The sequence below is a fragment of the Lissotriton vulgaris genome, chromosome 8 (assembly GCF_964263255.1).
Source record: "Lissotriton vulgaris chromosome 8, aLisVul1.2, whole genome shotgun sequence".
NCBI classification, from domain to species: Eukaryota; Metazoa; Chordata; class Amphibia; order Caudata; family Salamandridae; genus Lissotriton; species Lissotriton vulgaris.
The window spans coordinates 30,330,074-30,352,677 of NC_141696.1; the positions used below are offsets into that span (position 1 = coordinate 30,330,074).

A 22,604-nucleotide genomic window follows, 5' to 3' on the forward strand; every position below is an offset into this window, starting at 1 on the left:
GCAATCCATATTAGACTGTGCCTGGGTTGGACCTCGGTGTTCATATTGCTTGCCTCACCAGAACACTGTGTTTTGTTATTATTTCTCCTGTTGTTCAAGGCTGTTTCCTTGACTTGCTAATGAATAAGGTATTCTACCATCACATGACTAGCTGAATGTGTAGCTTCTCCCCCACCTTGGGAGATGATGAAATCCAGCACTGTGGCTTTGTATTCCTGATAGTATGTTCCCATCTGGCATGTGTTAGCTCATCTCTCAGTGTTCCATTGTTCAGGTCCGGCTAAAGACAGTACTTTTCCACAGTGGGCAGGGTTGAAGATGGCTGGGAAGCCCTTTTTACCTCCTGTAACCTGTTGGGAAGTCAGTCCCCTCAGCGTCCATATTAGGGTGCAGGTCTGACTGAGAACTACTAATAAAGCCTATTTATATTCTCTACTGTCTGACCGACTCTTCAATTGGGAAGAGCAGGTGGTTGTATATATAACCTGAGGGGCCCTGTGAGGGCCGCATCCTTCAGTTGGTGCCTGAACAGGGACCCCAGGAAAGGGCCCCCTCACCAGTAACTGGCTCTCAGGGGCCAGGGTGGTGTCTGGCCGGTCAGGTGGATCAGGGCCCCTCACATACAAGACTGAGCTTGGTTCTCGCAGCTGCGATGCCTTCCTGATTGGACGGATCCTTGGCTAATGGACCTTGGCTAGTGTCCATCATGGGTGAATAAAGCTATGTCAGATGACTCTCCTGCGTCCAGCAGACTCAGGTACAAATTTTGAAAATTGGGACTTGGTCTACCAGGCTGCACTTCGGTGGTCAGCGACGGTCAAGCAATTGTTTGGCTACCACTTGCAAAGGAAACCTTCTTCAGCTTTTGTGGCCTTACAGCTGTAACAGGAAGCCAGCCTATTGACTTTTGGTGGTTCTTCTTCTCTCTGGGGCTTGGTGGTGACTGTTTCTTAAGCAGTGGACCACAGGCACAGTTCTTTCTTTGTTAACACAAGAACCAGCAGGCACAGTCCACTCTTTGATGCAGCCTATCTTTTCCAGCTCCAGCGAACAGCAGGGAATTACTTCTTCCCATGTTATCTTAAAGAAATTGGGACCCCATTCAAAATATATTTTGGAACCCACTGTTAGGAAAGCATTGAATTGCAATAGTCTTTTTACTAATTCAAGCCTTATTTTGTCTTACAATATTAAATGATATGTTAACACCTTGCCGGCAGCGCCGATTCTCCCCAGGTGCTGAACATTCCAATCGCGGGTGTGGTCATGACGGAACGGTTCCATCATGAGCATCGAAAGGGTTAAAGGTTAAAATACAGAAATACAATGCTGTGCTAGTACCAAATTTTATACTTCATTTTCTTATGATTTTCTTACAGTACTGTATTTAATTTATCGGACCCGATCTTTCTTGTAATGATGTATCTCTTTGTAGCTCCTAATAAAAATATTTGAACACAAAAAAAAATACAGAAATACACAGAAGAGAGCTAGAGTGAAATTTCAATTTCCCAGGGGCCCACATGGAAGGTGGAGGCCCTGGAAAAGTACCAACTTTGCTCATGCCTTAAAACATCTGTTTCTTTGCTCCTCTCTAAAGTTCAGGCGTGAACTGAGGTCTGAGTGGCAGCTGTGCCACTTTTAAGTCCAAACTTTGCCCTCAGGCTACCAGGTCCCCACCCGCCTGTTGATGACTTCTTGCAAAATGTGGCATTTAGCTATCCCATCGTGCAATATTTTGCACATTCCCAAGATGGCAGGACCCCTTTCTTGATGTGTGGAGGAGGTGGCCGACCCTATAGGTGTGGCTACCTGAGGACTACAGGCCCACAGGAAAACTGGTTTGGTGATTTTTTCCCGTGTCTTTCTCGACACAAATCTATCTACCAGAACAAAAGAGCAGCTCCACTATTTGCCCTTCAAAGCCAGCTTTCTGTTGATGGCTGTCCATTTAGACTTGCATCGTGTTTGGCTCAAAAAATGATGTCTTTAGCTGCACCACAGTACAAATTAAAATAATCTGTTCCTTGTTTGATATTTGTATTGAAGATACAAGGCATTTGCTGCCACCTCTAGGTCACTTTTTGGCACAAAATGTAATTTTGCATATGAAAGTTGGTCAGTTATGTCATCCTGCCTATTTTGCATTGCATTGCGAGCTCCCACATTAATCAATAGTAACTCCAGGCCAGTGAATGCTTTTTTTTTTAACTCAGTCCACAAATATCTGAATGTAGCTTTGTCAGGCCAGATAGGCTTTGAGTATTTTAATATAATATCTTTATTGATCAATATATTTAGCTCCATGCCTCTTTACTCCTCTCGGTCAGAATACATTGTAGTCTTACTTTATTATAATAATTACATATAGTACCTACTCATTATCAGAAACCACCCTATTTCCCTGTGAAGGGAAAGAAGAAGCTTGGAAGGTGTAAACATAGCATTAAAATTACAGAGCTCATAAATCCCTTGTAGAATAAACAGCAGCTGATCCTGGACGCATGTAATAAAAACCCCTGCCAGGGAGAGAAGATGCATAGTGTTGCTTGACGCAGAGGCAGCACAAGTGCATTGACACGTACATTGCTCCTGTTGTCTACTCACCCTAAGTGTTGAACTACATAGAGTGCAGGGCACAAACCGAGGAAGAAGCAGCCTTGAAAGAAGCTCTAATTTGGAATATCTGCTGAAGAGGATCTGGGCTCAGCTCCCCATATATAAAACCTGCTTCACAGGCGCAGAGTCACTCCCTGTGCAGATTCTCTGCTTCACAGGTACAGAGTCACTCCCTGTGCAGTTTCACTGCTTCACAGACACACAGTCACTCCCAGTGCTCCACAGACAGTCCAACAGTCCACTCAATGGGTGGCTGGACCTGTAGAGTGATTGTCCTACTGGTCTGTGCCAGAGTGAGGGCCCTGATGCCAGCCTGCAAGCTGCAGACATTAAAACTCAACTCCTTTGTCCACGATGGAGACCTCATTCTGGGAGGGGTGCTCCTGGTTCACTCTGAGTACACTTCTCCTGACCTCACATTCAAAGAAGTGCCACAACCTTTCTCCTGCAAAGGGTAAGAGCAGTTTATTATGTCATGTGCATAAATGTGTTTACAGCTATCCTGTGAGAGGCCAGAACAGTTGATTGCATAGCCCAGGTTAGATGCCCTGTACATCTAACCTGGGCTCTATCTATAACACATATTAGCAAGCCCAATATCTCAGTTTTAGCAGCAGTTTCCTGCCGCTAAAACGGCGATAATTTTAACAAGTTTCTTGCTAATATGCCCCTTTGACTCTCTGAAAAGATCCATGGGTCTCAGGAACTGCACTCGATCAGTCTCATTCACTGCTTAATTTGTAAATGAATTAATTCCGCTGCCCAAAGCTGTACTCAGAAGCCTACGACCGGTGCTATTAAATGTCTGTGCCCCGAACACCAAGGAGGGAAGCCCTGAGCCACCTCATACCTCTTTAATCCACCAACAGACAATCCCTGCCCCTTTATTCTACCTTTGCAAGCCCCTGCCCTCTGCCTTTTGGTGGTTTTCCCGTCCCTCTTTCTTCATCCTTCTGATTTCTGTTTATTCATGTCTTGCTCTGATCTGTAAAAATTAAGCCTCTGTCCCCCAAAACAAGTGCAGATGGCCCACACCAGCACCCACCACCTCAAATTAACCACTGATATGAGCAACGTCAATTGCTGACATCTGACAGTCTCACACACCACATTTGCTGGGGAGACCACTATCTCTGGGTTTCTTGAATGTCATAATGGCTGGCAGACTACACTCAGCCTGGGTCCCTATCACACCATCTGTGGAGCCCCACTGATGTCCCTGTCTCTCACGCTCTCAGATGTCACACCGGATGCAAACACCACCATCTCTGAGTCTGGAGTAGTAGACATTGGTAGTCGAGACTGCTCAACTCTCTGAGGATGGGTTATTACACTTTGGCAACAAAGACACCGTCTCTTAGGCTAGCTTATTACACACTGACAGCAGAGACACCCTCTCTGACCCTGTCAAAAGGCGGTTGGCTGCAGAGATGGACCACTCAACTTCTCTCAAGCTTCACATGGGCCAGAGGGATGAAGAGACCAAAGCAACAGATTTCTCACACCAACGTGACAGCTCCCTTAGACCACAGTGACACCTCCCTCAGACCACACCAGCAGCTCTCTCAGACCAAAGCACGGTTCCCTCAGACCACAGTGACAGATCCCCCAGAACACAGATATACCTCCCTCAGACCACAGGGCCAGCTATCTTCAACCACAGTATTACCTCCCTCAGACCACAGTGACATCTATCTCAGACCACAGTGATAGCTGCCTCTGACCACAGTGACAACTCTCTTGGACCACAGAGACAGTTCCTATAGACCACAGAGACAGCTCGCTCAGACCACGGTGACAGCTCTTTTAGACCACAGAGACAGCTCCCTCAGACTACAGAGACAGTTCCCACAGTCTACAGCCACCACTTTCCCCGGTCTCATTGACAGCTCTCCTCAGGACTATGTGACAAACTATAATGAGATATGAGCAGTGAGTTGTGCTCAGTGACCCCCCCACAATGCATCTACTCATGCTGTGCTGCCAAGGGTTTTACACAGGGAATTACTAACCTCTCATAACATTACCACCACTATAGCCTAAGACCATTCCCCTAATCTCTTACAAATCCACACCTCAACGTACACACTCATCCATCCAGGCGATCATTGTCACATTCATCCATAAATATATCAAGTTAAAGAAACATTGACAAGCCAATGGGCCTTTTGCATACAAGATATTTTGACTTTGGGCATGTTCTTAGCCATGTTTTATAGCAGCCTACCTGCTCTGCAGCATGGCTAAAAGTGTTTTAAAAAAGTGCTATGACGCTGAATAGATGTTTTGCAAGACATGGGAGACCACATGCATTTGTGCTTGTAGGAAATCTTTGTGATATTATCAGTGAAATCAACAAATATAAAAACAGCCTGCAGACCTTAAAACTAATCTACAAACAGTCATAAAACCAGGCAACACACTAACCAGTTAGAACACACTAGCTATAGGGTGCACCCTGGGTTACAACATTATCAGTAACATGTGCATACACTGAACTATAACAACTTTTAGCAACACTGCAGGACAAGGCCACATGGGTATACCCTCTGTTGAGAGGTAAACTGCTTTTGATGACCAGTGTCATGACGCACAGGTGGTCTACACAGACTGCCACTCCAGCACACTCATACTCACTTAGCGCCACTACACACCAGGCACTTGAATGCGGTGCCAATGATTCCAAACAGGTCAATAGACAAAACTCCACAGACCCTGTGGCTCCAAGCCTCCCACCACCCTCCAGTTCATCCCCACTGTCCCAGACACCCTGGATGGAAGTTCACCAGCCCCTCCCTCCGAACGCAAGGCAACTCTTGACTGAGGTCATACTTCATCTGGGTCTCCAGAAATCAGGTGAGGATAGACAGTAAGCATAAACAAGAGGTAGACGTAAACAAAGGGTGTCTTGGTGCCACTCAGGAAAATCACCAACAAGTTGCGAAGCAGAAACGGGGTCCACAGGGGCCTTCTGGCACCAGCCCAGTTCTGCGAAGCACAGTGAGGTTACACAGTCTCTTGACCTGCTCCCAAACCTTATCAGAAGTGTCCATCCGGCCTAGTCAATTCCTCTTACTCCTACCTGGTAACACGAAAAAATCAGATGGGGAGAAGGCAGTTGATCCACAGTGATGGGACTAGTAAGGGAGCAAGCAGTGACAACATGCAGGGGAGCCTCTCGGCTCGAGGAGGCACCCCATCAGTTACATGTTGATTCTGGCTGTGCCCGAGCAGTCTGAGCACAGGGTCAGGTGCACCTTTGAGATGAGTTGCATCAAAAGCTTCATGTACACAAAGTAGACTTGCAAATCTGTACAGCCCTGAAAAAGAGGCACTATGCTAAGCACACATTGATGTCACTTGCACCAGATGATTCCGGTCACACTAACAGGCGCAAGTTCAGCATAACCCCAGGAGGTAGAATGAGGGTGCCTACCACTAAGGCTCACAACCTGTGAATCGAACACCGCAAGCAATGAGCATGCAGTTGGCATGGAGCATGAGAGAAATGCGGCACAGACGACACGGTGGGCCACTTTGATTCCTGCAAATAGTAAAACCGCTCACCACCAACAAGATGCTTATGTGTGCCATGGTCCCTTCAGTACAGGAACCCTTTCGCTGCTGATGTCAGCAACTTCTAGATCTCCCCACAAGGCACTCCAGTCTCCAGGCAGAATTCTAGAATTCCAAGCTAATATCATGTGTTTCAGCAGGCAATGTGGGCACTTAGAGGGCACTGCTCTCCAGGAGTCATCGTCATGGTGTGGGCCCCTCATAGGAGATATTGTATATCCCTGAGATCTCTCAGAGAATAGGAGACCAGCCAACTGGTCCTTGGGATCCCAATTCAGGGAGTCGGCCCAGGCCAACCTCTTTTCAGGAAGACACACAGTCCTTTCCTTTTGCAGTCATCCCATATATGCACAACAGAGTCCTCCAGCAATGGGCACTGCCTCATTACAAGCAGAAAAGCGGATCTCTCCCCTTGGCAAAGTGGTACAGGGTAGTTATACCCAATTGGGCCTTTGACGTTGAGAGAAGGTTCAAAGGCTATTCCTTTAAACCACAGACGTTTTCCCTAAATTTCTCTCTTGTCTTCCATGAAGCCACAGAATACAGATTTCTATCTTTATGGGGGCATGACCTGGCTCCAGTGGCCAGGTGTCACAATCTCTGCCCGCCATATATTCTGCGAGACCCACAAATGGCAGAAGTCGGCTATCTAAAATTGCATGCGCAATAGTTTAGGGTTGTCACTAGGGAATGCCCAGTTGTGCTCCCCCAGCCTCCGGTGTTGATTGACACAGAGTTTGATGCATAGAAATGTCCACTTTCCACAAGTGGCATTTCCACTTTTGCCAAGTCCACCGGTGTTCGGACAAAATATCGAAATTAAAATATCGTCAGACATAAATATAGAGTTGAAACATAGTCATACAGAAAAATTTTGTGCAAGAATATACATTTTAAGGTAAGTAATATTGATTTTAACACTATAGAAATAATATCGTTTACAAAAATATAGATGTAGTAATATTTTCGTTTTGTCATTATTTCGACGTATTTTAGTATATTTTATTTGTATATGTGATCATTTGTTTATATAATTTTTGCTAATGTTTTTTAATATTGTTTTTGAATTGCTAGTAGTTTTGAAATGTAGTGTTAAAAGATTTTTTGTATTTTGTATTTCCATAGCAGGTTTTGGGGTTTATAAGGCTACAGGGTAACATAATTAATAATTATTTCTAATTAATATTAAATATTTGATTGATAGTTATTTATGGTAAGTGGTAAGTGTATATTAATTGTTCTTGAAGTTAAGTTTCAAGTCTCCCAGAGGATACATTGGGACTGACATATTACATTTTATAAATACAGTTTCCAGTTGGAGAATTATAAGGAAATCACATTTAGTGTCTCAGAAATCACAACTTACAAACAAAGCTCGTGGTGAAGTTGGTTTTGAAATTGTAGTTCTGAAAATGTCACTTTTAGAAAGTTGAAGAGACATGAAGAGCCTGCACTCCTTCTCTTGAAAAGATACCATCCTTAAATGTTTTCATATGATTGCGTGCTACGAGTAATATGCAGACCGCCCAAACCACAAAAACGTATAATTGAAAAAAGAACTAGCACTGTCCTTGTGCTCTTATGCTGGTGTACTACGCTAAGTGGGAACAACTCGCTCCAATGAATCATGTTCCTCCAGGTAATCTACAATAATCTTTTGAATCAATATGATTCTATCTAGGAGTGAGAATGGGAGAATATCGTGAGGGGAGATGAGTTTCAACAGGAAGTGACTGAGCGTGAGCTACTTAAAGACTTTGGCAAAAATAAGGCTGGTTAAGATGGGAGGACTGTAGAGGGCTGCAGTTATCACATTTTTTTTTTAAATGACGGGGTGAGGGTAGGGACATTACTTACGAAGTAGTTAGTATTAGTATTTTTTACAATGTTATGACAATGCAACGATAGCAGATATGAGTTATAATGGCACAGTCAGGTGACATTGTTCAATTTTATGTTTTAGATTCCCCTGACGAAGGGCCCACTAGGCTCGAAATGCATTGGGACAATATATTTCGTGCTCATTTTACACAGAGATCAATTTGTGCGTACTACTGTACGAAGCCTAAAATGCATACAGTATGGTTTTGGAATGTCTAAATAAAGACTACAGATTGTATCTTACTGTCTCCGTTGTGGTGAAGAATATTAAGAATTAAATAGTAATAAGGAGTGAGAAAATCATATTGAGTCAAAAGATTACTGTGGATTACCTGGAGGAACATGATTCATTGGAGGGAGTTGTTCCCACTTAGCGTAGTGCACCAGCATAAGAGCACAAGGACAGTGCTAGTTTTTTTCAATTATAAATTTAGAAAGTTTTCATTTTCTTACTAAAACCACTTGGTGCTTTTCTGCCTGTCTCAAAAATATACATCTGGGGAGGGTGACAGCTGGCTTCCTGCATTCCCTCTGGACAGCCACACTCAAAGGACGGGTAGGAGTGACTGCTTAGTTGTCTGCATGTTGATGGGTCAGCCTGAGCAGGAGGGAAGGGAGGAGCTGATACTCTGCACCTGAAAGGGCTGGGTCCTGCCCCCACACAAAGGACTGAATAGCCTCCTTGAGTGAGTCAGGAGCCAGGGCAGGAAAGGCAGGGTGTTGTACACTTCACACTTGTCTTTGAAGTCTCCCTACTTCAAAGACCAAATAAGGTAAAAGCACTGGGCCTCTGACCCCAGAACACTGCTGGGACTCAGAACATTCTGCCAGGAAGAAGAGCTGCTGTTCTGTAGGAGAACTCCCACTCCGCTAATTTGCTTTGTTGTGTTGTGTTGTGCTCGGTAGGAGGGAGTGCCAATTTGCTAAATTACTTTGCTGTGTTGGCCTCCTGCTTCTTGCCTGGAAGTGAGAAGTACTAGATCTGCTCTCTAGAGCCTTGAATGTAAGTTTTTCCAGGGGCCTGTTGGCTTGCCTCATGTGGCTGAAGTCTCAGGGATATTAAGGATACCCCCTTTCATCTACAACAAAGTACTTACACATTACTTGCTGTAAGTCTTGCTCTGCCAAATGGTGCCAATCCAGCCCAGCGCCCTTGGAAGTGAGCTTAAAGTGCTGCTTCTGACAAGAACCTGAGCATCAAAATAATAGCGCCAATGTGAACTTACACATTGTGTGCTGCAAGATCAGGATCAATGCTACATTGCTGTTGCGAGGTCTAGGACCTGCACATTACACTCATCAATGCCTCATTGCCTACCGGATCAACCCATTAGGAACTCATACATCCAGCCATAACAAGGAGATCACCCATCACCTCCAGTTTGGATTAACCCGGCTCATCCCCTTTGATGCACTGCCACTACTGCTTGAAGTAATTTGGTGGAGCATCAATTGTGTGGTGAGCATCAATTTATCGCACCCTGTATTTCATTCTGTGACAAGGGATTAAGGTACTTTGCTCAGCAGGCCCTGCATGGGTCCTGCAGCTGGCATGCACTCCATCACTGGTTGCCTGAACTCTTGACTTTAACTCGCCCCAGCAAGACCCTGTTTACCCCCTTAAGCACTATTTACACAATTTATTTCTAAGTACTATTTTGACCCTCTTTCCTTTAATTCATATCTTGACTTCTAAGATTTGGAGTTTTGTTTTTTTGTTCTTATTTTGTTCAGATTATACTGATCTATTTTTCTAAACTGGTGTGGAGTCTTTTTGTGGTTTTGTTACTGTGTTACTGTTTGCTGTGTTGCAAAATTACTTTACACAATACCTCTTAATTTAAGCTGGCCTGCTCTGTGCAAAGCTATCAGAGAGTGAGCACAGGGTAAGTTTTGCTGTCCATCTGACTTACCGTGACTAGGAATGTGGTTCTTGCTTGGACAGGGTGTTTCCTCTGCCAACCAGAAACCCAATTTCTATCAGGAGTCAAATTAAGATACATATTTGCTACTCTTCATTTGTCGTCCCTATATTCATGTGTTTTCAGCAGCAGCAAAACTTCCTGTTTGCAATGACTTAGGGGCAGATGTATCAAGATACCATTTTGCACTTCTCAAATAGCGATTGTTAAGGAATCGCTATTTGAGAAGTGCAAAATGGTATGTATGTAGAATTTCGCTATTTATTAGCAAATCCTTAGAATTCCTTAATTGCAATTAGCAAATTGCTAATCGCAATTAAGGAATAATTTCCCATTCATTTCTATGGGCCAGGAGGCCCATAGGAATGAATGTAAAATTATACTCAATTTGCGATTAGCAATTAGCTAATCGCAAATTGAGAATAATTTCAAGGGTGCAAGGGTGTCTTAAGGACACCCTGCTGCACCCCTGAATTTGATATGTGTACGCATATGGCACACATACATGCCCTAAGGGCATGTATGAGCATCATATGGCACATTTAGAATTTTAAAAAAGTGCTTTTTGAAAAGAATTCGCAAGTTACCACCAACTACAAGTTGATGGTAATTTGCGAATTCTTAGTCAAAAATCGCAACACTAAAATGCTTGATACATTTCAAATCTTAAATCGCAATTTGCTATTTCTTAAAAGCCTCGGAATATTAAGGAATCGCTAAATTAGTGATTCCTTAATATTGCGAGGCTTTTTGCATGATACATTCCAAATCCCGTTTTTTTTGTCGCAAACGCTGCTATTTTCCGAATCGCAGCGTTTGGGACAAAAAAAACGGATGATACATCTGCCCCTTAGTGCCTCTACTGTAACACTAATGTGTATGCAAAAAAAACATCCCACACAAGTTAATTGAAAGATTACATGTTCCCTCTACCCAACAAAAGGTAGGGTATCCCTTACATATTTTGATACAAAATTATCTGAAATGTTTGGTGAAAATAAAAATGATGAAACTGTTAGGTGGCCAGTGTTAAATTTGAAAGGTGTAACATTCACAATAGATGAACACAAGATCCATTGCCCCAATGACCATGATGTTTGCACATAACAGGAAGGCACTTTAGTCTTACTCAATAAACTGCCCAAGAGCTACATCTGTAGCACCCTAGCATCACACCATGGTCTTTGTCTCAATGTCTGTTGATTATGTATAAATATTCAATTTGCCTGTGTATAAGTTGACATATTTGCTATTACCTGATGTCATCAATCACATACTCTTTTGACCCCACAGGTTTACCATTCGATATTACCGAGACCTGCTGGCCATGCTTTTTGCCATTGAGGAAATTAATCGCACGCCTGACCTGTTATCAAACATAACATTGGGTTTCCGGATCTTCGATACCTGCGCATCCCAAAATAGAGCCCTTCAAGGGCTCTTAGAAGAGCTCTCAGGGAAGTTTGACCCAATGCCAGGGTACAACTGCAATTTAAAATCAATACCAGTAGGACTTATTGGAGAAGTGCTGTCATCCACATCTATTTCACTAGCCAGAATTTCAGGACCTCTCCATTTCCCAGTGGTAAGCAGGGTGCATGGAGAAGCTAAATACATAATTATATGAGAGGATAGAATATTGATGGCTCATACTACCTAAACAGATGACTTGCAGTTAACTAAAGAGCTCCATTGTATAGCAACCTATGTGGATGTCCAAGTGTAGACCTTCTTAGAAGCCAACACTTTGTAAGGCAAATGTTAATCCAGTTTCTTACCAGGCTATACAACACCAAATCTACAATATTAAGAGCCCGATTACGAGGCAGGCAGGAAGGGCTCCGACTGTCAGTTGAGCCCTTCTTCCACGCATCATAAACACCGATTCGGATTCCCTTCCAACCGAACCATTTCGATGGGCCTGGTCGGAAGGTAATCTGAATCAGTCTTCTGAATGGTTTACGACAGACTCTGAGAGCCTGTCCAACATTCAGAAGGCCCGCAGAAATACGCCTGCCGGCTCTTTCTGGCTGAGGCATTACAATGAATGTTTCCCTCTGCCTTTTTGAGCCGGCCTTTCCAGCACAAAAAGGCATTGGGAAACATCTTTTGGGGTCCCCAGCTGGGCCCCATGTGTGCAAGGTTGATGAATGGCAGCCTAGAAGGTGCCTGCCACCGGATGCATGGATGACCTGTACCCATGCTCTTTGCTATGAGAGCATTCTTTCTGTTCGGAATGCATGCTCTCACAGCAAAGTATAGGATTGCGACCAAACAAGTTTCGGTCGCATCCTAATTCCTGGTCTGGAGCCATTGACTGGAGGACGTTTGATTCCAGTTCCAGAATGATGCCGGACAGACTCCGGTTCGTCCGGCATCATAATTGGGCCCTAAAGCTTGAGGATGCAACTGAAAATTGGTTCCAATTACTGCTGGACTTTCTGTTGGATTTTCACACGGTAAATCATGACCTCTTCATACATACCCTAAAATAAAGAATTAACTACTTCTACATCTACACCTGTCGCCTCAAGAAAAGAGGGGTTCCACAGGAAGCAAATGTGAGAATTGTCCACTTCTAATTGTCCCTTGAATGTATTTATTCAGACAACATCCTCTTGTGTCTTAGGTTCTTATGCTACCTCCATTCATGGAAGGTTTCATAAGCCAAACAGTTTTCTGGTGTGAACAGACTTAAACCAAAATGTGTGAGAGATAATTTCTGGACTGGGTTGGAGATACCGCTCACCAGCACTGTAGAAGGTGTCCTTTAATTCTTCATTACGGACAGAAATATCTCTCTCCTCTTCAGATTCATGGCTCTCCTACGAGTTGGATTGTGATTAATCCTGAGCTATTCCTGTTAAAACATTCTAGTTGTGACACACTTCATATTTTGGGGGCATTCTATGTGACAGCACAACTGTCTCAGAGTGCCAGGCAACCAAATTGCAAAACAGTGATTCCCTGTCTCAGATATATGGAGCTCTCCTCTGATCACCAGCTCCATCCATTGCCGTTCACCTATAAGTGACCAATTGATCCAGGCCTCCTGGTGTTCCTGACTCCACTAAGTCTGGAGGGATCGATTCCAATAAATTGGTTACGTGCTGCAGGGCTGGCTTTAGCACTGTTGGTGCCCAATACAACAGTCTTTTTTTGCCACCCCAATGACGTCCTTCTCCTCTGAATCCCTCACTACTACCCTTCATCAGTACCCCTATCTATCCATAGCCCCTTTCTCACATGCATTTGATTTGTTTTATAGAGCTACTCATACCAGTGTTTGGTGTCAGAGCGCTTTGCAACTCACACTCACATTATACAGAAATGAGGAATCATACGTGCGTAAATTAGTCTATAGGAAATGTTGCATAAAACAATGAAGATTACAAGATTGCAAGATTACAAGATATAGGAACTACATGTTATCCATACTAGTAGGCAGTATGTTTCAAGAGTGCTTGATCTGGGAAAAGCATACATTCAGTATTTAGAACTTACTGCAGTGTTTAGGTTGACTGGAGTGATAAAAATGTATTATACTTATTTTATTTATTTATGGAATTTTTAATGCGCAACTAATACCCTAGGGTGTCTAGGCGCAGTGAGATACTCTGGGATGCACAAAATTCAGGGCGTGAACTTATTGGTTGAATAGCCATGTCTTCAAGGCCTTGCAAAAGGCAATGAGTGTTGGTGCTGTTTTAATGTGCAAGGGGAGTGTGTTCCACAATCTGGGTGTTGCTACCAGGAAACGTCTGTCTCCCCATGTGGCCGTTCTTGTGCGGGGGACATGCAATAGACAGCTTGCCACTGATCTTAGATCCTTTCCAGGTATGTAAACCTGAAAAGCTTCCTTTAGGAACTTCGGTCCAGTCTGATGGATGGCCTTATAGGCGATACAGAGAGCCTTAAATTTGATTCTGCTCTCCACCCTTAGCCAGTGTAGATGGCGTATGGCTACTGGAGTGGAGTGTCGCCAGGGAATATTAAGTAGGATCCGTGCTGCCATATTTTGCACAGACTGTAGTTTATTCAGAATGTATTTGTTTGTACCAAGGAAGAGGGTGTTTCCATAATCCAGCTTCGAAAACACTAAGGTGGTGATGAGTGTTTTCCCTGCCGAGGCAGGCAGGTATGGCATGAGTTTTTTTATTTTCTTCAGCACGAAGAATGCAGCAGAGACCACCTTATTTACATGGTAACCAAATGATAACTTGTTATCGAAGATAACTCCCAAATTCCTAACCTTAACAGCAGGAACCGGGGGAGAGCCCATCTGACTGGGCCACCATGTTGAGGACCTTTCGGGGGAGATCTTACCGAAGGTCATAACTTCGGTTTTCTCTGCATTAAGTTTCAGGCAGTTACTGTGCATCCATGATTGTACATCCAGTAGCCCCTCCTGAAACTTAGCTACTACCACTGGACCGTTCTTGTGTACTGCCAACACAAGTTGGGTGTCATCTGCGTAGGTAGTCAATCGCATCCCATGAGATTTAATGACCCTCGCCAAGTCTGCAACGTAGATATTAAAAATCGTGGGACTTAGCGAGGATCCTTGAGGGACCCCACAGAGCAGTTCAGAAGTGGGTGAATAGTAGTTGCCCAATTTGACTGCCTGTTTGCGATTGACTAGGAAAGAGGCTATAAGACCTTTAGCCAGATGACTAATTCCAAGGGCTGCGACACGGTCGACCAAGATGACGTGGTCGACCGTGTCAAAGGCAGCAGACAGGTCCAACAAGATAAGCACTGCCGCGCCTCCCGAATCCATGATCTCTCGAATTTCATCTGAGGCTTTTACCAATGCTGTCTCAGTTCCGTGTTCCTTCCGGAACCCGAACTGAGTATCATCTAGGAGCTTATGTTGTTCAATAAACTTGGCGAGCTGTTTATTCATTATTGCCTCTACTATTTTGGCAGGGAAGGGAAGGCAGGCAATAGGCCTGTAGTTGGAGGTGATGGTAGGGTCTAAGGAAGGCTTCTTATTCAGAGGTTTAACAATAGCCTTCTTCCAGGTCTGAGGATAGACACCGTTTTTGAAGATGGAATTGCATATATTGGTCAGCGGCTGGGTAACAACATTGTGTAGTTGGTTCATTATGGTCGGAGGGCATGGGTCCAATGGAGAGCCTGATTTAATCTTACCAACAAGTACGTTGACCTGATCTTCAGTAGCTGACTGAAACTGAGTAAGGGAAGGATACTTCAGTGCTGGTTGAATGGTTAAATCAGCGGTTCTTCCTGCCAGCTCTTTGGAGAAAGTGGAATAAATATCCATTACCTTAGTGGTAAAAAATGTGGCTAGTGCGGTACAGAATTCCTGCGAATTCTCTATTGTAGATCCAGCTGGAGGACTGGACAGAGAGTTCACCACTTGAAATAGCATCCTATATATTGCTAGCGCACTTTTATATTCTTGTTTAGCCGAAGGACTATAGTGCTTTCTCCAGCGCCTTTCTAAATTTCTACAGAACTGACGCTGGAGCCGCAGCTCCTCTGTGTACCACTGAGCAGAAGGAGTCGCTCTATTGGGGCGATAGGTTTTTTCAGGTGCAACTTCGTTCGCTGCTTTTAAGATCCATTCCTGAAATTTAGTGGACATGGTTTCAGTGTCGCCTCCGTTTTCCGGGGCTGATGACAACAGGAGATTTGAAAGATGTGGTATATCTACATTTTTCCACATCCGCGCCCCCACTGATGCTCTAACGCTGGTCTGAGGGGGTTTGAGTGGTAGCATCCGAATCCTAAAAGTAATGGCTGGTGGTCAGACCATATCAGAGGTAAGATTGCTCCCAGCTCAATGCTTTGGTCATTAGTGAACAGGCCATCAAGCGTGTGTCCGGCTTCATGTGTGGGGCCCTTCACCAGCTGCTGCAGTCCTATTGCCTGCATATCAGTGATAAGCTGGGATGTATCTTTATTTTCTATATTTTCCAGAGGAAAATTAAAATCCCCAAGAATCGTATAAGTCGGGGATTCCATTACTGATTCCATAATTTCAGTAAGTGCAGCTAGGAATTTAGTGCGCGGCCTAGGTGGCCTGTACACCAGGGTTCCTTTGAAAGCCTGTTTATGTGTAAGATTAATAGTAAATGCGAAAGCTTCGCAACTGGTGCTTTGAATAGGCTCAAATTTGGCACGATAAATATAGATAATGGCTAGGCCTCCGCCTCGCCCCGAGGCTCTATCTTGTCTAGCTACGCTATAACCTTCAGGGGTAGCTTGCACAAAATCTGGGCCTGATGCTTCATCTCCCCATGATTCTGTGATGAACAAAATGTCCAGTTCGTGATTAATAATGCTCTCCCTGATGTCCAGACTATGTTTGGGGAGGGAACCTGAATTAATAAGTGCGGCTCTAGTATACTGTGCCGCTAAGGAAGGGGCACCGGCAGTTATAGATGAATAGGATGTGGTATTTATCGCAGGCCGGGGAGGTGGCAGCGTTAAAGAACAGCCTACACATGATATGGACGTGGATATTGAGTGTTTTAGAGACGGCAGTACTTGACAATACGTACCCAATCAGAATCCCAAATATTGTTTTTTTTAGCAACATTAGAATATTGAAAGACTGGGGAAAAATGCATCTCATTGATGACAGTTCATTGGTCTAGGTGCGATGATGAGAACACATAGATAGTGTATTACCCGAAAAAAAGTTTCTTCCTCTTTCATCCTCTACAAGGAACAGTGACTCCCTTTGTGTACTCGTTACTTTTTAGGAGCAAGGGTCACTGGACCTAATATTCAGCTCCTAGAATCCCCGCTCTATAAATAGGATAGGTTAACAATCAGGCCGATCAAACATATACTGTAGAGAATATAGGGCTAGTCACCATTGGACATTGTCATCCATCTGGGTAGGAAATAGAGGGATTAAATCTTAGATAACAATGGCAAGGACCTCTTCTACAAAAATCCTTTGGGCCGGCCGACATGAACAATGCAATTAAAGGTCAAGGTGCTTAGAGCGTAACTGAATTATGTCTTAGAAACACCCGTCAAACTTTAGTAAATGGGAGCCTAATCTTGCTCCCATTCAAAGATCTCCCAATAACCTAGGTACAAAGAGCCTGGAAACAGTAAAGAAGTTGGAGTCCTAACAAGGATGGGCTGGTAGGTCTCATTAAATCCACATGAGTAAAAAAAAATCAAAATTACAAAAAGGCTTCCTTAGTCTCAGGTCAACAAACCAAGGTGAGCTTGAAAGAAGAATATTGTATCTCTAATCACAGAATTGTGCCAGGACTACACTGTCCAGGCTGTATACCAGAATACCCAGAGTTGTTTTGGGGGATAGAGGGATGTTTAATTCATACATGTTATTAGAAACAGATTGTGTAAAATGAAATCAAATCTTCTTAAAATTCCTTTCACTGCAGATCAGCTATGGATCACTACTCTCCACGCTGAGCGACAAGCTACAGTTTCCATCTTTTCTGCGCACAGTGCCAAGCAACACCTTCCAGATGCCAGCGTTGGCACAGCTAATGAGATTCTTTGGCTGGACATGGATTGGGATGATCATCTCTGATGATGAGCTTGGAATGTTGGGGGGACAATCCTTAAAAAGATTGATTGAGAAGAATGGGGGCTGTGTTGCATTCATGGAAAAAATCCATCTAAGCTACTCTACTTCCAAGCTCGCTAATGTTATTGAAATTGTCAAGAGACATACTGTGAAAGTAATCATTGTTCACAGCCCTGAGGTCCATATGAAGAAGGTCATGGAGGTCTTCTTTGCACTGAATGTGACAGATAAAGTCTTTGTCTTCTCTGCATCCTTCACATTTTCTCATGCACTCTTCCCCAGGAACACCTGGACACTCTTCAATGGATCTCTAATACTAAACCTCCATTTCTCACAGATGCCAGACTTTGAGTGGTTTCTTACCAACCTAAATCCATTGCAAGATTCCGATATTGAATTTATTAAACTCCTCTGGGAGGAGGCTTTCAACTGCAAGTGGCCAGGAACTAACACAACTGAGATAATGACGGAGATGCAGAACAGTGGAAGCCAGGTTTCTTGCTCAGAGAACCAGACATTACATAAAATGGGAGCTTTTCTTTTTGAATTTAATGATCTCAGTGTCTCATACCACATCTACCAGGCAGTTTATGCCCTTGCCCATGCTATGAACTCATTGATGTCCTGTAAACCTGGACAAGGACCCTTCATTAATAGTGGTTGTGCTGATATCAATAACTTTCAACCTTGGCAGGTAAATAAGTGATAAGCATATCTATCGCACTAGGTCATGAATGACTTAATGTCTCCGTTTTATAGCTTATGTGAGTCATGATATTTACTCATAGTGATGGATCTTTAAACAGCAGCTTATTATTAAGGTTTTGCTTGAAATCTAATTCTTGGCATCCTAGCTTTAGTAAAAATCTCCACTGTCAAATTACATGTCATTTTACTATCTGTGTAAATTGACAAATGTTTGTTTCACTAATAACTTTGGCAACATCTGATGAATCTTCCACCTTTCTGGAAAGTTTCAGGGTGCTCCATCAAGTGGGGGCCTGAGAAAAAGAAACCCAAAACAAGTTATCTGAGTGCAGTTTCTCATAGGAAATTTAGGAAGTATTTAAGAAAACAAATTGTTAGACCAATTGAACTAAGTTTGTCCTCCATTACAAGACACAGGGGGGCATATTTACAAGCCCCCATCACCACTGGAGCATCAGGTTTTTGACGCTCCAGTGGAGTAGTGCCATATCCTATATTTACAAGGTTGCGCTAAGCCACTTAACATGGTTTAACACCACCTTGCAAATGTGCTCTTTTCGCCGCAGTCCTCTGTGGCAAAGTGGCGTGCAATGGGTATTGCTGTCGGCTTTTTAATGCTGCCCCTGATTTAAAAAGCTGAGGCAGCTCCAAAAAACCTAACATCATGGATTGCCTGGGGTTAGGATGGCGATATTAGGAGAAAATATTCATTTCTCCTCAATCTTGCCTCTTTCCATGTATGCTGCATGCACATAGAAGGTGCAAATTGCTAAAATTGGTTGTTTATGTGCATAAAGGTGACCCTTAGTGTACATTAACAATTGCCCCTGCAGTGCAGGCACTCTTGCAACATGCCAGCAGGGTGCCTGCGCTGGGGCTAGACAGCTTTTTTTTATCACCAGCGCCAGGGGAAACACAAGGATGCACCGTATTCTTGTGAATACATTGCATTCCTGTGGCTTTAAAATGCCAGAGTGTGGCCCTGCTGATTTGGTGCAGCTCCGCGCTCCGACATTGTTTTGTGAATATGCCCCAGCAAGTCAGTGCCTGTGTTGTTAAAGTAAAATGAAGCAGTAAAGGGGCAGGGCAGTTCTGCCATGGCGCCCTTGTAGTTATGCGGGGTGTCAAAGAGGGCCCACCATCTCTCTGGGACACACGCGGCCCACACTGACCCTTGTGGCGCTCCAGCAGGATTATGAAAAAAACAACATTATAAAAAGGCCATGTGGGCATAAGTGATGAACAATCCACTTCCTCTTGACACTCAAGCACCAAAAGGTGTCAAAGTCCCAGCTGCGCACATTCTTTGTTTTGTTCTTGATCCTTTTCAGTTAGGAAACCTCTTATTTACATTCAATGAGACACAAGTGACCAAGCCCCTATAAAGCACATGCATTGCTTTGTACAGAAGTCTTCATGACCCACTCCCTCCAGATACCCACGACTCCTTCAGTGGTCGAGCCCCTACTAAGTGCACCTTTCACTCTGGGCAAAATTATTCACAGAGCCCACTCCCTCCAGACACCCAAGTCCCCTTACATGACCATGCCCCAAATACAGCAAGCCATTGCTCTGCGGGAAGCCTTTATGGAGAACCCCCTTCCTCCAGATGCCAAAGGCCCCTTAGGTAGTCAATCCCCTACCACACACATCCTTCTCCCTGTGCAGGAGTTTTTCACAGAGAGTCCAATCCCTCCAGACACCCAAGCCCCCTTACATGGCCATGCCCCAAATACAGCAAGCCATTGCTCTGCAGGAAGCCTTTATGGAGAACCCCCTTCCTCCAGATGCCAAAGGCCCCTTAGGTGGTCAAGCCCCTACCACACACATCCTTCTCCCTGTGCAGGAGTTTTTCACAGAGAGTCCAATCCCTCCAGACACCCAAGCCCCCTTATGTGGTTGGTTAAACCCCTGCCATGCACAGCCTTTGACATGTACAGAACTCTTCATGGACAGCCCACTCCAAGACACGCTAGCCTCTTTAGGAGGCCAATCATGTTGGAAGCACTTATACACATTAGTAGCACACAAGGTGTCTACAAAATGTGCTCTAGATAATGGTTACTAAATACCTTTCAGCTTGATAAGTGTGTACCAAACTGTCACACTCTTCGATGAGGGCATCAGTGATGTTATCACTTATATCATTATTGATAACATGCACTAAAACTATATGTTTTCCTTTGTCACAGAAACATGTTGCTGTGCCCCATTAAATGTCACTCCTCAGCGTTTTGAAGGCTAGTTCAAGTTCTCTGCATAACAAAGGTTCTAGTAGGTCAGCTTCAACTTTGAGAGGAAATGCTGGGGCAGGCAGTGCCATGACCCTACAGATAGCAGGGAGTGTCAATGATCTTGATAGTCTGCACGGCCAGTCCTCTGTGGTGTTCACACTGTCACTATCAAGGTGCTAGAAATTGCCTAGTGACTGAACAAAGGGCCACATTTACAACAGCTTTTTGTGGTCGCAAATGGGACGATACTCAGAATCTGCCCATTTGCAAATGTCAAAATACTTTTTCACATGTACAAGCCCTAATTGCAATTCAGAAATCCATTACTGAATAGCAAATTGGGTTTGTGATTTTATTTTACAACTAGCAGCCAGCCCCAGCGTTGCCTGGGGGCAATGAGGCTTCAGGGCCAACCGGTCGGCCAGGCCCCCACCCGCCCCGGCCCCCGCCCACCCCGACATTGTCCGTGCATGCCCATGACCGGACACGGACCAGGCCCCCCTCCCACCCAGACATTCTCCCGCCCCAACTCACTCCCGCCCCGACTCACTCCCGCCCGACTCACTACCGCCCCGACTCACTTCTGCCCGACTCACTCGCGCTCGGATATTTTCCTTTACTGCTGCCTCTTTCAGCTGATAGCACTGCGAAGGTCCTTCTTGCCTCCCCCTGCAGTCTCGCACTGAACTTTCCCTTGCGTTACCTGTGCCGCCGCTCCTCACTGCACCGCCGCTCCTCCTTCGTCGTCATCACGCACGTCGCGTCGCGGTCATCACGCAAGTTGCGTCGCGGCCAGCGCTAGGTCCCGGCCGGCGCTACTTTCCGGGGACTACTTTGTTTTCAAACTTAATTTTTGTAATTTACTTTTTTTATTTATTTATATAGCGTATGTCCATCTACACACCCTGACATTTTCATAGATGTATCGGGTGTGTAGATTGGCGCTGTGGTTCCCGAGTTTACCTGGCCAAAAGGTGCAAGTTCTCTCTTTATAATAGTAGTATAGAGTATAGATTCTTCTGTCTATTTATAGGTCGCTCCACCACTAAGGCCAATTGCTCCTTACTTCAATAGTAGTGCCTTGTAAATCGCCCACGATGCTGAACAGTTAAAAGCTGGAGGAAATAGACAGAGAGCCTAATTTAGCTTCACATGGTTTTGCATTTACACGTGCTTATGCTCGACTCAGTCTCGCCACTTACATATAGCTCATGCAATCCTCTGTATTGCTGCTGTTTTGAGAGAAGTCGCCCTGCTATCTAGTGCCTGGGAGGGGAGAAATGTGAAACAGGGTGGTGTATAAGGACCCGTTTTTTGAAAGAATAATAGCACTCATTTTTTCACTTATTACAAACGCGGTCCTACATGATTCTCCTACTTGGATTAGTTGCTTCCTTTGGTGTGCTCTGCGAAAAGAGTTAGATGGCCATCTGCGGGGGAAACAGGAGTTTCTTGTTAATTCTCTATGCTGTAGGCTACCTAGTGGGGCGTCTAATCTTCAATAATCTGGGCTCATCTCGATGTAGATGGCAGTCCTACGAAGAGTTCTGCTTTGACGATCCGGCTGTGATCAGTATCCATGGCTCGTGGGTAATGTAGTTTGGTATGCAACCTGGTTCGGTCTTTCACTCCCTCATTATTTAATGCCTCTTTATATTCCGGCCCTAGATGTTAGTTAGAACCTGTTGGGGTCATTAAAGGTTATATGCGCTAAGTCTATACAATTGTATTCGCAGAGTCATAACATTCGCATCTTGGCCGGCGGAATCGTTGTTCGCAGTCGCCATCTTTAAAAGTCCAATCATTTGTGTATTTACTGCATATATGCATTATAAAGGTGTTGGAAATCCGATTGAAAATGCCAATTTATTTATTCCACCGCTCCCTGTGTAAATGAAATAGATTGCAAACCCATAACTTGGGTTTTGCAGTTTTTTCACCGATGGTCAGTGTTGCCAGCTCCAAGGGCAGTGTGCTATAAAATACGAATAAACAGACTCTCGCTAGTAAGAGCGATAGTTTCCTTGCAGGCATCAGCCATTACCTTATAAAAACGGGACAGATATAAAACGAAGAAAAAGTAGTCCCCTTTTCTGAAACAATACTAAAACGCCCAGGTTC

General features: G+C 44.3%; 1 protein-coding gene across 1 annotated transcript in view; it reads left to right on the forward strand.

Annotated features, from left to right (window-relative positions):
• The first annotated feature begins 2,924 nt into the window (after positions 1 to 2,924).
• LOC147693300 (extracellular calcium-sensing receptor-like) overlaps positions 2,925 to 22,604 on the forward strand; it is a 34,743-nt gene continuing 15,063 nt past the window's right edge. Inside the window, exons 1-3 of the mRNA XM_086935910.1 lie at positions 2,925 to 3,073; positions 11,292 to 11,583; positions 17,393 to 18,235. Coding sequence (XP_086792036.1) covers positions 2,925 to 3,073; positions 11,292 to 11,583; positions 17,393 to 18,235 — 1,284 coding nt within the window. The remainder of the gene's footprint in view (positions 3,074 to 11,291; positions 11,584 to 17,392; positions 18,236 to 22,604) is intronic.